Here is a 14,417-nt window from a genome sequence, read left to right as displayed (position 1 = left end):
AAAAAGCCCGGGATTTTTTTGCGCTCGGCACCAACGGGCATGCACAGGCGTCCCAGTGCGCTTGCTCGCCGGCGCCAGCGCAAGGATCCCACCAGTTCCAGAGGTAATTTAAAAAAACCCAAAACGTGACAGAAAGAAACTTAACTTTTAACCCCCACCCCAAAACCAGAACCAGGAAAAGGGACAACAGGACAGGATGCAAAAACAACAACAGATCCAAACAAATCACTGAGAAAAGGCGAAGAAACTCAACTGTTAAAAAACTGATGTTTTAACAATAAAAAACCTCAGGCCAAATCTGTCAACAACACCCCCCCCCCCCAAAAAAAAAAAACAGAACCAGGAAAAGGGACAACAGAACAGGATGCAAAGCCAACAACAGATCCAAACAAATCACTGAGAAAAGACCAAGAAACTCAACTGTTAAAAAACTGATGTTTTAACAATGAAAATTATGGTATTCCAAAAAACCCTTCACCCTAACTCCAAGAAATCCAAGCCACCCAAATCAGGAAAAGTAAAAGGAACTGCACTTTTAAAAGTTCTCTCACTAAAGTAAGATATAGGCAAATTGGCAACCCCCCACCCCAGGCCCCCACCCCCAGCAGAACCCCCTAACCCTAACCCCAAATAAGCTACCCAGTACCCACCCACCCAAATCTGGATAAGTAAAGGGACTCTGCGTCTTAAAAAGTCCTTTTACTTTTTTTCCTAACTAAAATAAAAACAAGAACTCCAAAACTGTCTTAGCTTAGATGCCTTCTCTTCTCCAGGCAGGTCTGGCAAGGCTGAGAGAGAGCAGCAGCAGCTGAGGCCAAGGGCCAGTGCAGCACAATCTCTCTCTCACACCAACACACACCAACACAGCAGCAATAGAATGGAGTCCAACCAGACAGACTCCTTAAAAAAGTTCTCTGGTTCTACACAGAAAAAATACCACTGCTCTATGACTGGCCAGAGTACAGCAGTAAGTACCCAAGTAAACAAAAGAACAACAATGTTGTGGATGGCTGAGGGATTAGCCTAACCATCAGCTACACAACAGCCTTGCAAAAAATGCATTTGCAGTCCATTTTGCAAATGCATGCTTTGGATTGACTGCTGTGGCTCCTCTTCCCCTCCCTCCCTGATCCTAGGGAGGCTATGGGAGAGGTGGGAAAGGGCTTCAAAAGGTGGGAAAGGAAGCAAGCAGCTCCCCTGAGGCTGCAGAAGCTCCTTTCCCGCCTTTTCTATGGACTTCTGTATACCGAATATTGATTTGGAAGTATACGGAGAGCTGTATATGGCTCCCGTATAATGCCTGCAAATTGGATTCGGAAATATACGATGCCATATACTTCTGAATCAGGGGGTATTTGGAGATTTATTCTATTTGGCCGAACCGAATGCATACCCCTAGGGCTGAGGCCATGAATGCACTCAGACTTCTCCATTAACCAAGTGCAGCCATTAACCATGTGGTTCATCTGGACAGCTGAAGGAAGCTTCAAGGTAATGGAGTTCTGTAGAAATCTAAAATCCCTAACATAAAGAGCCTGTCCTGTATTTTAAAATCTGATATGACATGTACAGAGAGAGGGACAGAGAATTTGCACTTTACCAATTTCTTTTGTAACCATTGCTCAGTTGGGTGCTGTGTTAAAAGTATGCCTGTAAACATTTACATTTTAATAAATGGTTTACTTTGTTGATGCTGGTGGCAGTTCTCTGTACCACATAGACCTCCAGCATCTCAAACACACTATTTTAAAAGGAGCACCAGGGGGAAGGCAAGCAGTTGGCAAGTTGCCATTCCTTCAAGGGTGCACAAGGCAGTAGAGTGTTCCATTGGTGACCAGAGGCTGGTCCATGAAAGACATGGAGAGATGGCCTCAGAATGTAGCAGGGAAGCTGGGAATCCTGACCCTCCCAGTGGGCAACTCTGTGCAATGGTCAGGTGGTGGTGGCAAGTAATACTCCCTCTAAGCTGTGGAATCTTGTGAGCAAAAATTCTACTCTGTGAGCTACTGGCATTAAAGTTGTGAGCTACTGCATAAATTAGCTTGCTCTGGAGACATTTTTCTTGAGCTAAGACAAAAATGTGTGAGCCAGAGGCTCAAAAAGTGTGAGCTAGCTCACACTAATTCAGCTTAGAGGGGACACTGGTGGCAAGCTACCCAAGAATGAAACAAAAGCCCCCCCCCCCCCAGGTGGTGAGAAAAACCTAGAAGGGCAGGATGGAATAGGGGAGCAGGCTGGTTCCAGCACAGCAACTAATTCAATTGAGCTGTGTGCTATAAATTATCAACATGCAAAAAGTTTTTTTTTATTTTTTTTAATATGAATTAGTATTAATATTATTAGTAGTAATAATTTGATTAGTATTTAACAGTTTTAAAACGCCTGCTCTAATTAGCTGTAAATTAACATGTTTCTTGCTAATTCCCAACACCGTTGGGCTTTATGCTTGCCAGATTGAATATTTTCCTGTCATCTGTTCTTTCTGGCAGATATCATAATATCCCTTTTGAGAACAGATCATGTAAATATTGTCTACTGGAACCAGATTCACTTACCCATATTCTTCTTCTTTGCTCCATGTTCTGTAAGATTCGCCAGCAACTTCTTGATCCTGTTATTTCTAACCTCTCTGGCCTCCCAGAAAGAATTACCCAGTATTTACTTGCTGATAAATCTGCCAGTTTTTCATTAGTGGCTAAATATTTGGCTATTGTACTGTATAAGGGTTATTCTATATCTAGGAAAAGGCAATGAGTATTTGATTAATTCTGTTTTTAGTATTTTTTTTTCTCAGTGACATTGTCTTAATTGCTTCTTTCATTTTAGATCCTGTTTGTATTTTTTATTTATTATTTTATTATGCCATTAAAGGTCTCGAACTCAAACATGTTTTAAGCTTAATTTAAATATTTAGTATAGATAATTGCTTGATATACATGAAAAAGTACTAGTGCATAATATTAGTAAATCAGTGCTTTAAATTGATCTTTTATCTTGGACTTTTTCACACTTCTCCTGCTAACTGGGGAACTTGGTTTGACACTGGTGGGGGTGGGGGAGAAAGGGAAGCAAAGGTAAAACTCCATGCTTGGCTGAGAGGGCTGTTGTTCTTTTGTGGTGCATAATTCCTGCAGTGAACACAGCTGTGGTATGTATGGTGGGTCAACAGTTATACAGAGAACTATAAAATTGGAAAATGTGAGATCATGGCACTGAAACATTATGTATTTTATGTCTATTTTACTCTATGTTTTATGGTTTTAATGCTGTACTATTACGTTGAATCATGCACATGCATGTCTGTGTGAGCCGCCCTGAGTGCGCCTTGGCGAGGAGGGCGGGATATAAGTGGAATAAAATAAATAAATAAATAAATAAATAATATTGTACCTGTTACCCACAGGAGAGAGTTTGGGGCACTCTCTCCCCTCCTTTGGGCTTGAAAGGGGAGGATGGTTCAAGTACCTTCTTCTCCTTCTATCTCCTGGCTCACTTTTGGTACCCTGTGATTCCCTAGAGGAAACAATCAGAGTTGGCCAGTGAATCTTCCTTAGCCTAGACTAGCCACGAAGCCCTTGCAGGCCTTACAGTTCTGCCTCTTGTCTTCCCCCCAAAGTATACAGAGCTGCCTCCATGTATCTTTTCTTATTCCTAGCAATTGTGCAGCTGTATTTTTGTCTCCTTCAGCACAGCAGGTCCCAGGTTGTTGCCAGGGGCTCTAGTGCTGTCACTGAGTTAGTGCTGTCACTTCCTTGCCATCCAGCTGTTTGTTGGCTGTATTGTTGGGATCAATAGCTCCTCTGGCTGACTGTGCACTCTGCCTGCCTTGTATCCATTGGCCACATTGGAGTGTGAGTCTGGGACCTATAACAGGTTGCCTCATAGGCTGTGGCACATGGGCTATGTGTCTGATTCTGATTCAAAATAGTAAAGAAGAGTTCTACACACACACAAAAAAACATTAAGTCCATACAGTTGTCTAATAAAACTATTTACATTATTAGAATAACTATGACTTGTTGTTCTAAAAGGCTTGCACCAGTTATGGAGATAATAAAATTCTGTTTCTAATTGTAGTTGGTTTGAAAAAAGTGCTCCAAAAGTGTTCCAAATACATGTGCAGCAATCTTCCAGCCTTGAAAGGCACACAGTGACAGGCTTTTAAATATTTTGTAACAGTTAATCACTGCTTCCTGCTTTTGACATGGATCAGGCTGTGGTGTTTGATAAGGTCTTCCGCCTGCTAAGAGATGCTTAGGAATTCATTAGACAGTAGTTAAAAATAACCCTGCCTCTTAAAACATGGAACTATTATAAATGTTTCAGTTTTATTTTTGCAGGCTCAATTCTACATACATTTTGTGCTGTTTAATATATTTATTTTCAATTCAGTTTATAGTGTGTGTGTGTTGGGGGGGGGGGCGGTGCGGATGTTAGTCATTTTTCTAAATTTTATGCCTACTGCCTACTAGGCCATACAGCCCAGCATTGTCCACTGGTTTTAGCTTCAGCTTTTTAAGATTGTGGACTCAGGCAATGGTCTTTCATGAACCTGTTCTTTGAGATCTTTTAAAGCAAAAGAGCTAGGTGTAGAACATAGAATCAGTACTCCAAGAGTGTGCTTATCTGCTGAGCTACACAAAATATACACACACTATTTCCCCCTTTTTGGTATCCACCTATGATTTAGACTTGTCCTTAAGAGTTTGAATATAAAAGATTTATCAAGTTATTCTAAGCATGTTTATTCAGCAAGCTCAACTAATTTCAATAAACTTATTCCTAAGTAAGTGTATCTCGAATTGCAGTCTTGGAATTGTTCTCAGGCTGCAACTTTCCCTGTGAGACAGTTTGGTGAAACAGGACCGGATCTGTGGGGGGGGGGCAGAGGGGGCACCCACCCTGGGCACAGTTGGGGGGTGCCAAATTGTCCACTTCACCACCACTTTTCTCCTCCCTGGGTCTGTGAGGAGATAGGTAGGGTGTCGCTGTGGTGTCTACGCCGTCCTTGGAGCTGAGGACAGCACAAATGCCGCCCCCACCCCTTTCTCCTCCCCAGTCTGCATACACAGACCTGGGGAGGAGAAAGCCAGGGTGCCCTGGTGGCATTTGTGCCTTCCTCAGAGCTGAGGATGGTGCAAATGCCATGGTGCCCTCCTGTGGGCACCTGTGAGGGACTGAAGACTAGGGCTGCTTTGTGGGGGTGGGGAGTGCCTTGCCTGCGGCAGCAAGTACACACCCCACACACCATTTTTTTTTAGTGGGGGCACCATTTTTTAGATTTGCCCCCATTCAAAAAATGGGTAGATCTGGCCCTGTGGTGAAATACACCCTGATTCAAACTTTCAGCCTCTGGTCATGTCCTTAACATAGTGGAGGCTCAGGCCACCCTGTAAATAAAGTCTTATTTGATCCTTCCCAGGGGATCCTGCATACTGGGTGAATTTCATGCATGGTCATGCACAAGATCACTTGTACGTGGTGTCAGACACAAAGCCCTAGCTCTCACAATGCAGAAAATTACCTCAGATCCAGGGACAAGCTAGCAGAACTGTTTTAAGTTTTTTTTTGAAAGCTATGGAACTCTTTCTGTTTAGATCAACCATATTCAAAACATGCTAACCTTGTTTACCAAGATGGGTAACCATATTAGTCTGCCTGTAGTAGTAGAAAAGAGCAAAAGTCAGTAGCACTGTAAAACTTTTTAATGGATGTGTCCTTGCTTTGACTGAAGGCAGCTTGCAAAATGACTAAAGTGAAGTACAGTTTAAAAAGCATATGACCAAAAAAAAAATGATAAATGACAAACAAAATAAAAACCTTTATATATAACTCTTCTAGGCAAGCTTAACCTAGATGCACAAAGTCAATCCATATTAAAGGTATTTATGACAGCTGTTCCAATGGCCTTTGTCAGGTTTCCATGGAACAGAGATTTCAACAGCTGAGGAGCAACAGCCAGGAATGTCTTTCTATGCCCTTGTTTTTATGAATTGGTGTGCACAAAATAAACTTTAAATGGATACTCTTGGCGAGTTGTAGTGTTGGAAGAAGTCTCTTAGGAATTGAGCTGTTTAGCGATTTACACACCATAACAGAATTGGACCTAGAGTCAGTATATATGTTCCCTGGGATCCTTTCCATTTAGGAAGGTGACCATTGTATTCTTTGCTATACAAAGTTTCCAAATTGCAAGCAAATCTTGATTACAGTGTCCTGGCTTCAAGGTATATAGGTTTATATTATGGCTTCAGGATTTAAAATATGAAACAAAGGACTACACCCTTCTTAACAGGTGGGGCCGATGAAAGGTAACTCCTAGCATCTGCTGCAACCTACAAATTTGGGCACAACCAGGAGTAGTTATTAAAGCTTCCCCCTGTTCTTTGGAGATGGCATGAGGATTGTGGAACAGACACTGCAAGTATGAAAAAAATAATACCACTGTCTTCTGTTCTTCTTTTGTTGTAGGCCAAAATTTTAAATGGAATTTGTGATAAGACAATCCGATCAACAACTGATCCACTAATGAGCCAGGGTGCTTGTCTTGAAGAGGTTCATTTAACTAATATCAAACCTGGCGAAGGCCTGGTAAGAATACTTTAAGTATAACACACATGGGTTTCACCTTCCCTGGTCAGTTTTGGAAGTGGCTTTAGTGTATGCCCTTCCCCCCATGAAAGACAAATTAGTACTTAACCTACACAATCAATCCCCCCAAAACCCTATCATACAAGCCATCCAGAGCATTTGCTTTCTTTCTCCCCCCACCCCAGGTTCTCCCTGAAGTGCAGTCACATCTGAAGGCTTACATAATGAAATATATCTGTATCAATAGATATAGAGACCTTGGTGCCCATGACTGAGGAGTCCAGACTAACTCAGTCTCATCACATCTCAAGCTCAGCAGGTTTGGACTTGGCCAGTATTTGGATGGGAGGCCACCAAGGAATGCCAGGGTCACTACTCAGAGGCAGGCAGTAGCAAAGCACCTCTGAATGCCTGTTGGCTTGAAAATTCTATGGGGTCACTATAAGTCAGATATGACTTGATGGCAAAAAAAATTGATATAGATATTTGTTGATGACACCCAATTCCAAAGCTCTGAAGATTATATATATCGATTCCACTTGTTTGAGGTAAAGTTTCTGATAAGACACACTGAAGGGCTGTGCTGTTAACTTCAACTCTGTACATTCAGCGGCTGATGAAACGAAGGCTCAGACGGCTAGTGAGGCAGTGGTGGTGTACTCAGGACAAAGCTGTTAGAACATCCTATAGAGAGTTTATGAGATCCTATGAGATAGCAGTCAAAGCTGCAAAGAAAGCTTTGTGGCTAAGATTGCGTCTGTGAATTCATGCCTGGCACAATTGTTTAGCTTGATTCGGTCTCTTACAACCCAACCACAAGGCAGACCAAATGTTGTGAAATTGGATATTGGCTGTGAGACTTTTGCAACTTTTTTCACGGATAAGATCTCATCACTCCATCATGATCTCCCTGCCACACTTGAAACAATATGTGAACTCAAGACTCCGTGCCTGTCTTCCAGTTCAGTTCTGGATCATTTTACAACACTCAGCTTGGAGGAAGTTGACAGAATCCTCCCCACTGTATGTCTGATGACATGTGATCTGGACCCTTGCCCATCCTGGCTGATTAAAGCTTGCCAGATGGAGCTACGACATCCTTTATGGAATATCGTAAATAGATCCCTCTCTGAAGGGCTTTTTCCATCGCCTTTTAAAGAGGCAATGGTCCTTCCTCTCTTGAAAAAACCAACACTGAACCCGGCTGAATTGGCAAATTACCGGCCAGTATTGAATTTACCCTTTTTGGGTTAGATTATCGAGAGGGCAGTAGCACTACATTTCAGAGCTTTCTGGAGGATGCGACCATCCTAGATCCCCATAAGTCTGGCTTCCGCCCTGGTCATGGGACGGAGACAGTACTGGTCGCCCTTGTAGATGATCTCCAATGGCATCTGGACTGGCACGGTTCAGCAGTGCTGATGTTGTTAGATCTGTCGGCTGCATTCAATACAGTTGACCATCAGCTACTGACCCACCACCTCGCCGATGCAGGGATTCAGGGGTTAGCTCTACAATGGTTTTCCTCTTTCCTTCAAGGTCAAGGACAAAGGGTGGCAATTGGGGGACAGTCATCCCAGAGACACCTGTTTAATTACTGTGTGCCTCAGGGAGCAGTGCTTTCCCTGATGTTGTTTAACATCTACATGCACCCCCTTGCCCAGATTCTGGAGTTATGGGCTGGGTTGTCATCTGTATGTGGATGACATCCAGCTCCAGGCCTCAAATTCAGTGGGAGCTCACAGGAGCACAGCTCCTGAACCTTTCTGAGTTCCATCTCCTCCTTCTGAGAGTTCCACCTCCTTGTCCATTGACTAGTACTGCAGCTGCATAACAATCCCTGGATGAGCTCCACCACCTATTTTTCTACAAAATGACCCCTGCCCAGCTCTATCTACTGATGGACGGCCAGTCTGACTGTGCCCCAGAAATTCTGGACCTGGTGTTGCAAGCCATGGCGGGATGACTCAGGCTGAGTCAACTGAATCTGATGAAAATGGGAGATCCTTCGTGGTGGTCCTGGCAGGGAAATCCCCCTGCCAGCTTTTGATGGAGCACCACTTACAACAGCACCCAGGGTTAGAAGCCTGGGAGTGCTACTGGAACTTTCCCTGACAATGGAGGCCCAGATAGCAGCCACTGCCAAATCCACCTTTTACCATCTTAGGCGGGTAAGGCAGTTGGTTCCCTTTCTCGAGCGCAGTGACTTGGCAACTGTGATCCATGCTATGGTCACCTCAAGATTGGACTACTGTAATGCCCTCTACATGGGGCTGCCCTCGTCCCAATCCAGAAACTGCAGCTGGTGCAGAATGTGGCAGCCAGGCTGTTATTGGGGCTCTCCATGCGGGAGCACATACAGCCTGGGCTCGCTACAGGGTGCCGGTTATTACCTTTAAAGCCCTATATGGCCATGGACTTGCCTATCTTAGGGACTGTCTCTCCCCACATGTTCCTCAGAGGGTACTTCGATCAGGAACACAAAACTTACTATTGATCCCTGGGCCAAGGGAGGCAAGACTGAAAACAACTTGAGTTGCTGCCCCTTACTGGTGGAATCAGCTGCCTGAGGAGATCAGAGTCTTGTGGGACCTTGTCCAGTTCCACAAGGCCTGCAAGACGATACTATTTCAGTTAGCTTTAAACTGAGATGCTGACCACCACCAAGATATTACATCTAATGGATGCTTAAGATCACTGAATGCCATCTTTAAAATTTAAACTGCATCAAAATTAGCACCAAATTATTTTAAATTGTTTAATTTTAATGTTCTTAATGTAAATGTTTTTATTGTATTTTACTATGTATTGTGAGCTGCTCTGAGCCTGCTTTGGCAGGGAGGGCGGGATATAAATCCAATAAGTCAAATCAAATTATACATAACACCTAGAAAATATCAACCCATTAAACCTCTGTTCCTCCTGGCAGCAGCACTTGATTGTCTGGGCTAGAAGCTGCTTGTGAGCTGGTGCAGTCAATTTTACCACTCACTTGATTTGTATAAGGCTAACTTCTGCAGCTGTGATTTAGGAAACAGAATAGAAAACTTTGTTCTTTTCCTTCAGCACAGTGAGAATTCTCCCCATTTGAACTCCCAGAGCTGGATTGGGCTTGGTGCTGCGGTATTTATGAAAAGGAAAGTTGGTCTTTAGAAATACCCATCTGTATACAACCTTGGCATAATTGTGGGTAAGCTGTAATTACAGTGTGCTTTTCTCATCTTTTCAACTTTTCTACCTTAGGGAATGTACATAAAATCTACGTACGATGGATTACATGTTGTTACTGGAACAACAGAAAATGTAAGTTTCTTTTTAATGTCATCTTCAAAACAGAATTGACACAAGCTGTTTTATGTAAAAGAGAACTCAAGGCACTAACTAGAGTAAAAACAGATTCTGAAACCATATTGTATTTATTTTCAGTTTTGCAATACTATTAGCTTATCCTTGACTGCAGTAATTAAGAGTGTTCTTGTCTGTCTACGTCTGCCTGCTTATTATCAATCTGCTAGTTCATTTTGCTCCATGCAAATAGATGAAACTGTTTCAAAATCCAACCAAGATTTGGAATGACCTGAATTACCAGAAGTATTGTCGACCAAAGAGCTTATGGATTTGTCTAGTAAATGCTGCCTAAGCAAATATGTGCTGTCATAATGTGCTCTGTCCTTATAAAAACAGCAGCAGGATGTTTAGTCTAAAGATTCTATATACTTCCTGGGATAAAGGAATTTTGCAAGATAACAGAAACCAGTCCTTTAATTGCAAAGCTTCATGAGAACTGAGAAGGGCAAGCCCTGGGGTATCCTGAGCTGTGGAAAATGATCAAAAGAACTGATGCTTCAGGTGCAGCTAACAATCCTGTTGCACCCTTCAAGGCTAACACTTTCATTGTAGCCTAAGGTTTTAGGATCTAGAGCAGTGGTTTCCAACCTTTTCAAGTATGAGGACTCCTTTTAACGTAAACAACATGTATATACCCTCATGCATGACAGTAATTGTACTATTATCTGCTAATTGAGAAAATGCATAGTGACCAAAGCCTACTGTGAATTAACATTTTTAAATGGATTAGTATTCTATTAATCACATCTGCACATACATACATTGAAAATAGTAATGAGTATGTGTGAAAGACATATTATTTATTAAGTCTACAGGAGGTATGTATGCTTATTTATTATACTGAGTCATTTAATAAGATGGCTGGTGCTGTTTTGCAGCTTTCAGATACCGGAAGTCTGACTGAAGAGCAGAGTGTACAGAGCAATGACTTGACACAGTATATGAAAAATTCATGTTTCTATAGCTTGGAGTTAATGGTGCAGCTGCCTAGAATGATTCCTTTGCTAACATTATTAGTAGGATGGGTACAACCCACCCACCCCCTGCCCCCCCCCAAAAGTAGTTTGGGGCAGCTTCCAAACCCACCCCCAAGCCAAATTGACCAAAAAGTGTTGCACTTGAACCAAGCCGGTCTGGCGAGTTCAGTTCCCCTTTCTCCTGGCTTCAGGAGAAAGGGGGTGGGGACCACCCTGGAAGGGACTTCCCTTCTACCTTTCTCCCATCCACAGCTTGCCAGAACCAGGAGAAAGGGGAAGGAAATGCCTGTTGGTTTTGCTTTTCCCTGCTTTGGAAGGGGGAGGGGAAGCAAAGGCTATTTAAACCTAACAGCTGATGGGATCTGCCAGTCAGCTGTTAGGTTTAATGCCTGGCAGTCATTTAGCTGGTCAGTTTAGTTTCCCCCCACTTCAGAGAGGGGGGAGCAAACTGAGAGGTTTATTGGCTCACAGCCATTTAAATGTAACAACAGAATGGGTCCACTGATCAACTGTTAGGTTGAAGTTGCTGGCAGCCATTTAACCTTATAGTTTCGCTTCCCACTCCCCTTTAAGGGGGGAAAGCAAAAGCAAAGGTTAAATGACAGACAGCCATTTAAACCTAATAAATGACTGATGAACCTTGCACCACATCATGTTTAATTGGCTGGTCCTGAACAGCTGAACCAGCCACAAGTCTGGTAAATGTTTGGGGAAGGTGCCTTCCTTGAACATCCATTTGTGAACTCTGAACCAACCCAAGTTCAAGCCAAATTTCAGTTTGTGAACTGGTTTGTGCCCATCCGTAATAATTAGCAGTTAATCAGTATTCATGGGAATTTGCTTGGATGTCCAATGAACTTTCAGCTCTTGACAGAATAATTGGTGGATTCTTATATATTTGATTTTAGCTCTGCTTTTGAGTGGTCACTTGGCTCCCAAAGGAGCACCCTGGTATTGGAATCTAGAACAAATAATTATTAAAATGCAATAAATAATATTCCTTGTGGAGAGGATTCTAAATTGTGCTGGATACAGGCATAATAAAAGGATGCCTAGCTGCTTCTGCCTCTACCATGACCTTAGTAATAGCACTTGGCTTGAAAGAAGGGAGATCTCCTCTCTAGAGTATGTGGTAAGATCTCTGGGCACATGTGTTGAGTTGCAGGTCTTTTCCACAGCTGATGATGTAGTGATTACTATTTGCAGTGGCAAAATAAATGAGAAGTCTAGTGGAATCTGTTACACAGTTTTATTTTAGCATAAGCTTTCTTGAGTCAGAGCAGCTGGCCTGATTTAGATGGGGAGGCCAGCCTGGGGGAAGGTGGAAACCTACCTAAAGTGGGATGGATTTATAACCTCTTGCACAGCCCCCTAGGACCTTGGTCCACAGGTTGGGAACCACTAATCCATTTTACTTCATCAGATATTCCATCAAATGCTATAATCAGTTGGCAGAATACAGATAAAAAGAAAGGCAGCAGGGAGGAAGCATTCCAAAGCAAGCCAGAAGATCTAGCGTTCTAAAACATAGATATCTTGCATAACTTTATTTATTTATTAAAACATTTGCACACTGCATTTTTGCTGTACAGCAGCAACTTGAGGCAGCGTATGTTCCTTCCATTATTTTGTAGTGCACAGCTGAACACAAGCTTTATACAAAGATGTGAATGATTAGCCCTGACCTAGATACTCCAGACAAGTCTAGTCTTATCAGATCTCAGAAGCTAAGCAGGGCTGACCCTGGCAAGTACTTGGAAGGGAGACCTCCAAAGGAATACCAGGGTTGGGATGCAGAGGTCAGCATATCAAGCCACCTCTCTGAAAGCATCCAAGCCCCAGAGGGAGTCATCAGAAGTCATGATGAGTTCCAGGCACTGAAGCACATGCGCGCAAACACACACACACAAATACTTTTTTAAAAGTATAAATGATTCTGTATCCAGCACTATCAGAGTAAGATGAGTAGCATACATAAATCTGTGAGCAAGGAATATTGCTCTATATAGAAATCCACTCCCTTTCCCTGATGAGTCAAATTCAGCTTTGAAAATGCATTTAAATTCTGACTCAGCTGCTCCTCCTAAGAGTCACCTTACTTTGCTGATTCATCACGTTTCTTATTCATTTGATTGGATCTGCTTGACCCAAGTGTCAGAGTTCCCTAACTATGTTAAATGGCTTGGTATTGGATCTGTGGGTATTTTTTAAGGAGAGGGCAAGGCCTCTTCAGTTTTATAATGCGTGCATAGGGGAGGGACGGTGGCTCAGTGGTAGAGCATCTGCTTGGGAAGCAGAAGGTCCCAGGTTCAATCCCTGGCATCTCCAAAAAAGGGTCCAGGCAAATAGGTGTGAAAAACCTCATCTTGAGACCCTGGAGAGCCGCTGCCAGTCTGAGAAGACAATACTGACTTTGATGGACCAAGGGTCTGATTCAGTATAAGGCAGCTTCATATGTTCATCTAAAACTCTGAATCTTCTTTTTCTCTGTTTGATTGAACTTAAACCTGAAGAAGACAGCTTCCATTCTGAGGGAACCAGCAGCTCTGCAAACGAGCTTGTGGATGAATGTGCCTGCTCTGACCTGGAAGCCATGTTCTGCCCTGCCTTCCTAGGGGATTCCCAGCTCCCTGGAGGGACTTTTCTTTCACTCTGAGTATAGCCCACCACTGCCGCTACCACCTGATCATTGTAGGGATTCCCCACTGGGAGAATCAGGACGCCTAGCTTCCCTTTCAAATTCTGAAGCCTTGCCTTTGTGTCTCCCACTCCCAGTGCCTGGCTGCCATGGGGCCTTGGGTGCCCTTGGAGGAACAGCCGCTTACCAACCCACTGGCTCCCTTCTTCAGATAGCAAATTTGAGGCAGTAGGGGTCTAAATGGTACACTCCCAACATCAAAAGTTTAATATTGAAAAGAAAATATTTATAAGTATACCTTTAGCACAGCACTAGATTTAAGCCAAGAAAACAAAAGAAATTGGTCAAAATCATATCTCTTCTGTCTCTCTCACTGTACATTCCCTATCTAATGTTAAGATAGGACATGCACTTTGAGCTTAGCTGGTTACAAGTCTCTACACAGTTTCAGTTACCCTGAAACTTGTTCCCAGGCAAGCACATGGTCAATATGGCTGCCTCAAGGGTCAAGAGTCCTGTGTTCTCTCATTGTCTGAGCATCCCAATGGAAAATAAAAGCTATTTTCTGTTGCAAGAAGATTTTACCAGATCCTTGTTTCTTCCCACTGACCAGGTCAGATGGGGCCAGAGCTCTTCCTGATGGTCTTTGTGGCATTCTCAGTCCTCCAAATCTATTACCTTCCAGGGGGGGGCCGGTGTGAACTGGCCCATCCCATTGTCCGTAGCTAGATTAAGTAGCATGTGTGTATAAGTAAGCTGGAAAACTATTGCTCACACTCCCCCCTCCCCACACACACACCTGTTCCCAGCCCAGAGCAAATAAAAAAGCCTTTTAAAATGCCAAGTAGAGGTTTGTGACCTGC

The 14,417-nt window shown here is 43.1% G+C and overlaps 1 protein-coding gene across 1 annotated transcript in view; it reads left to right on the top strand.

Moving 5' to 3' along the window:
• CNKSR3 (CNKSR family member 3) overlaps positions 1-14,417 on the top strand; it is a 108,564-nt gene that overhangs the window by 77,110 nt on the left and 17,037 nt on the right. The window contains exons 6-7 of the mRNA XM_060241080.1: positions 6,472-6,591; positions 9,835-9,894. Of these exons, the coding sequence (XP_060097063.1) occupies positions 6,472-6,591; positions 9,835-9,894 (180 nt within the window). The remainder of the gene's footprint in view (positions 1-6,471; positions 6,592-9,834; positions 9,895-14,417) is intronic.

Source organism: Heteronotia binoei, chromosome 1 (assembly GCF_032191835.1).
Source record: "Heteronotia binoei isolate CCM8104 ecotype False Entrance Well chromosome 1, APGP_CSIRO_Hbin_v1, whole genome shotgun sequence".
Taxonomy (NCBI): domain Eukaryota; kingdom Metazoa; phylum Chordata; class Lepidosauria; order Squamata; family Gekkonidae; genus Heteronotia; species Heteronotia binoei.
The sequence above is the reverse complement of the archived record's forward strand: the minus strand, read 5'-3'. Positions and strand labels throughout refer to the sequence as shown.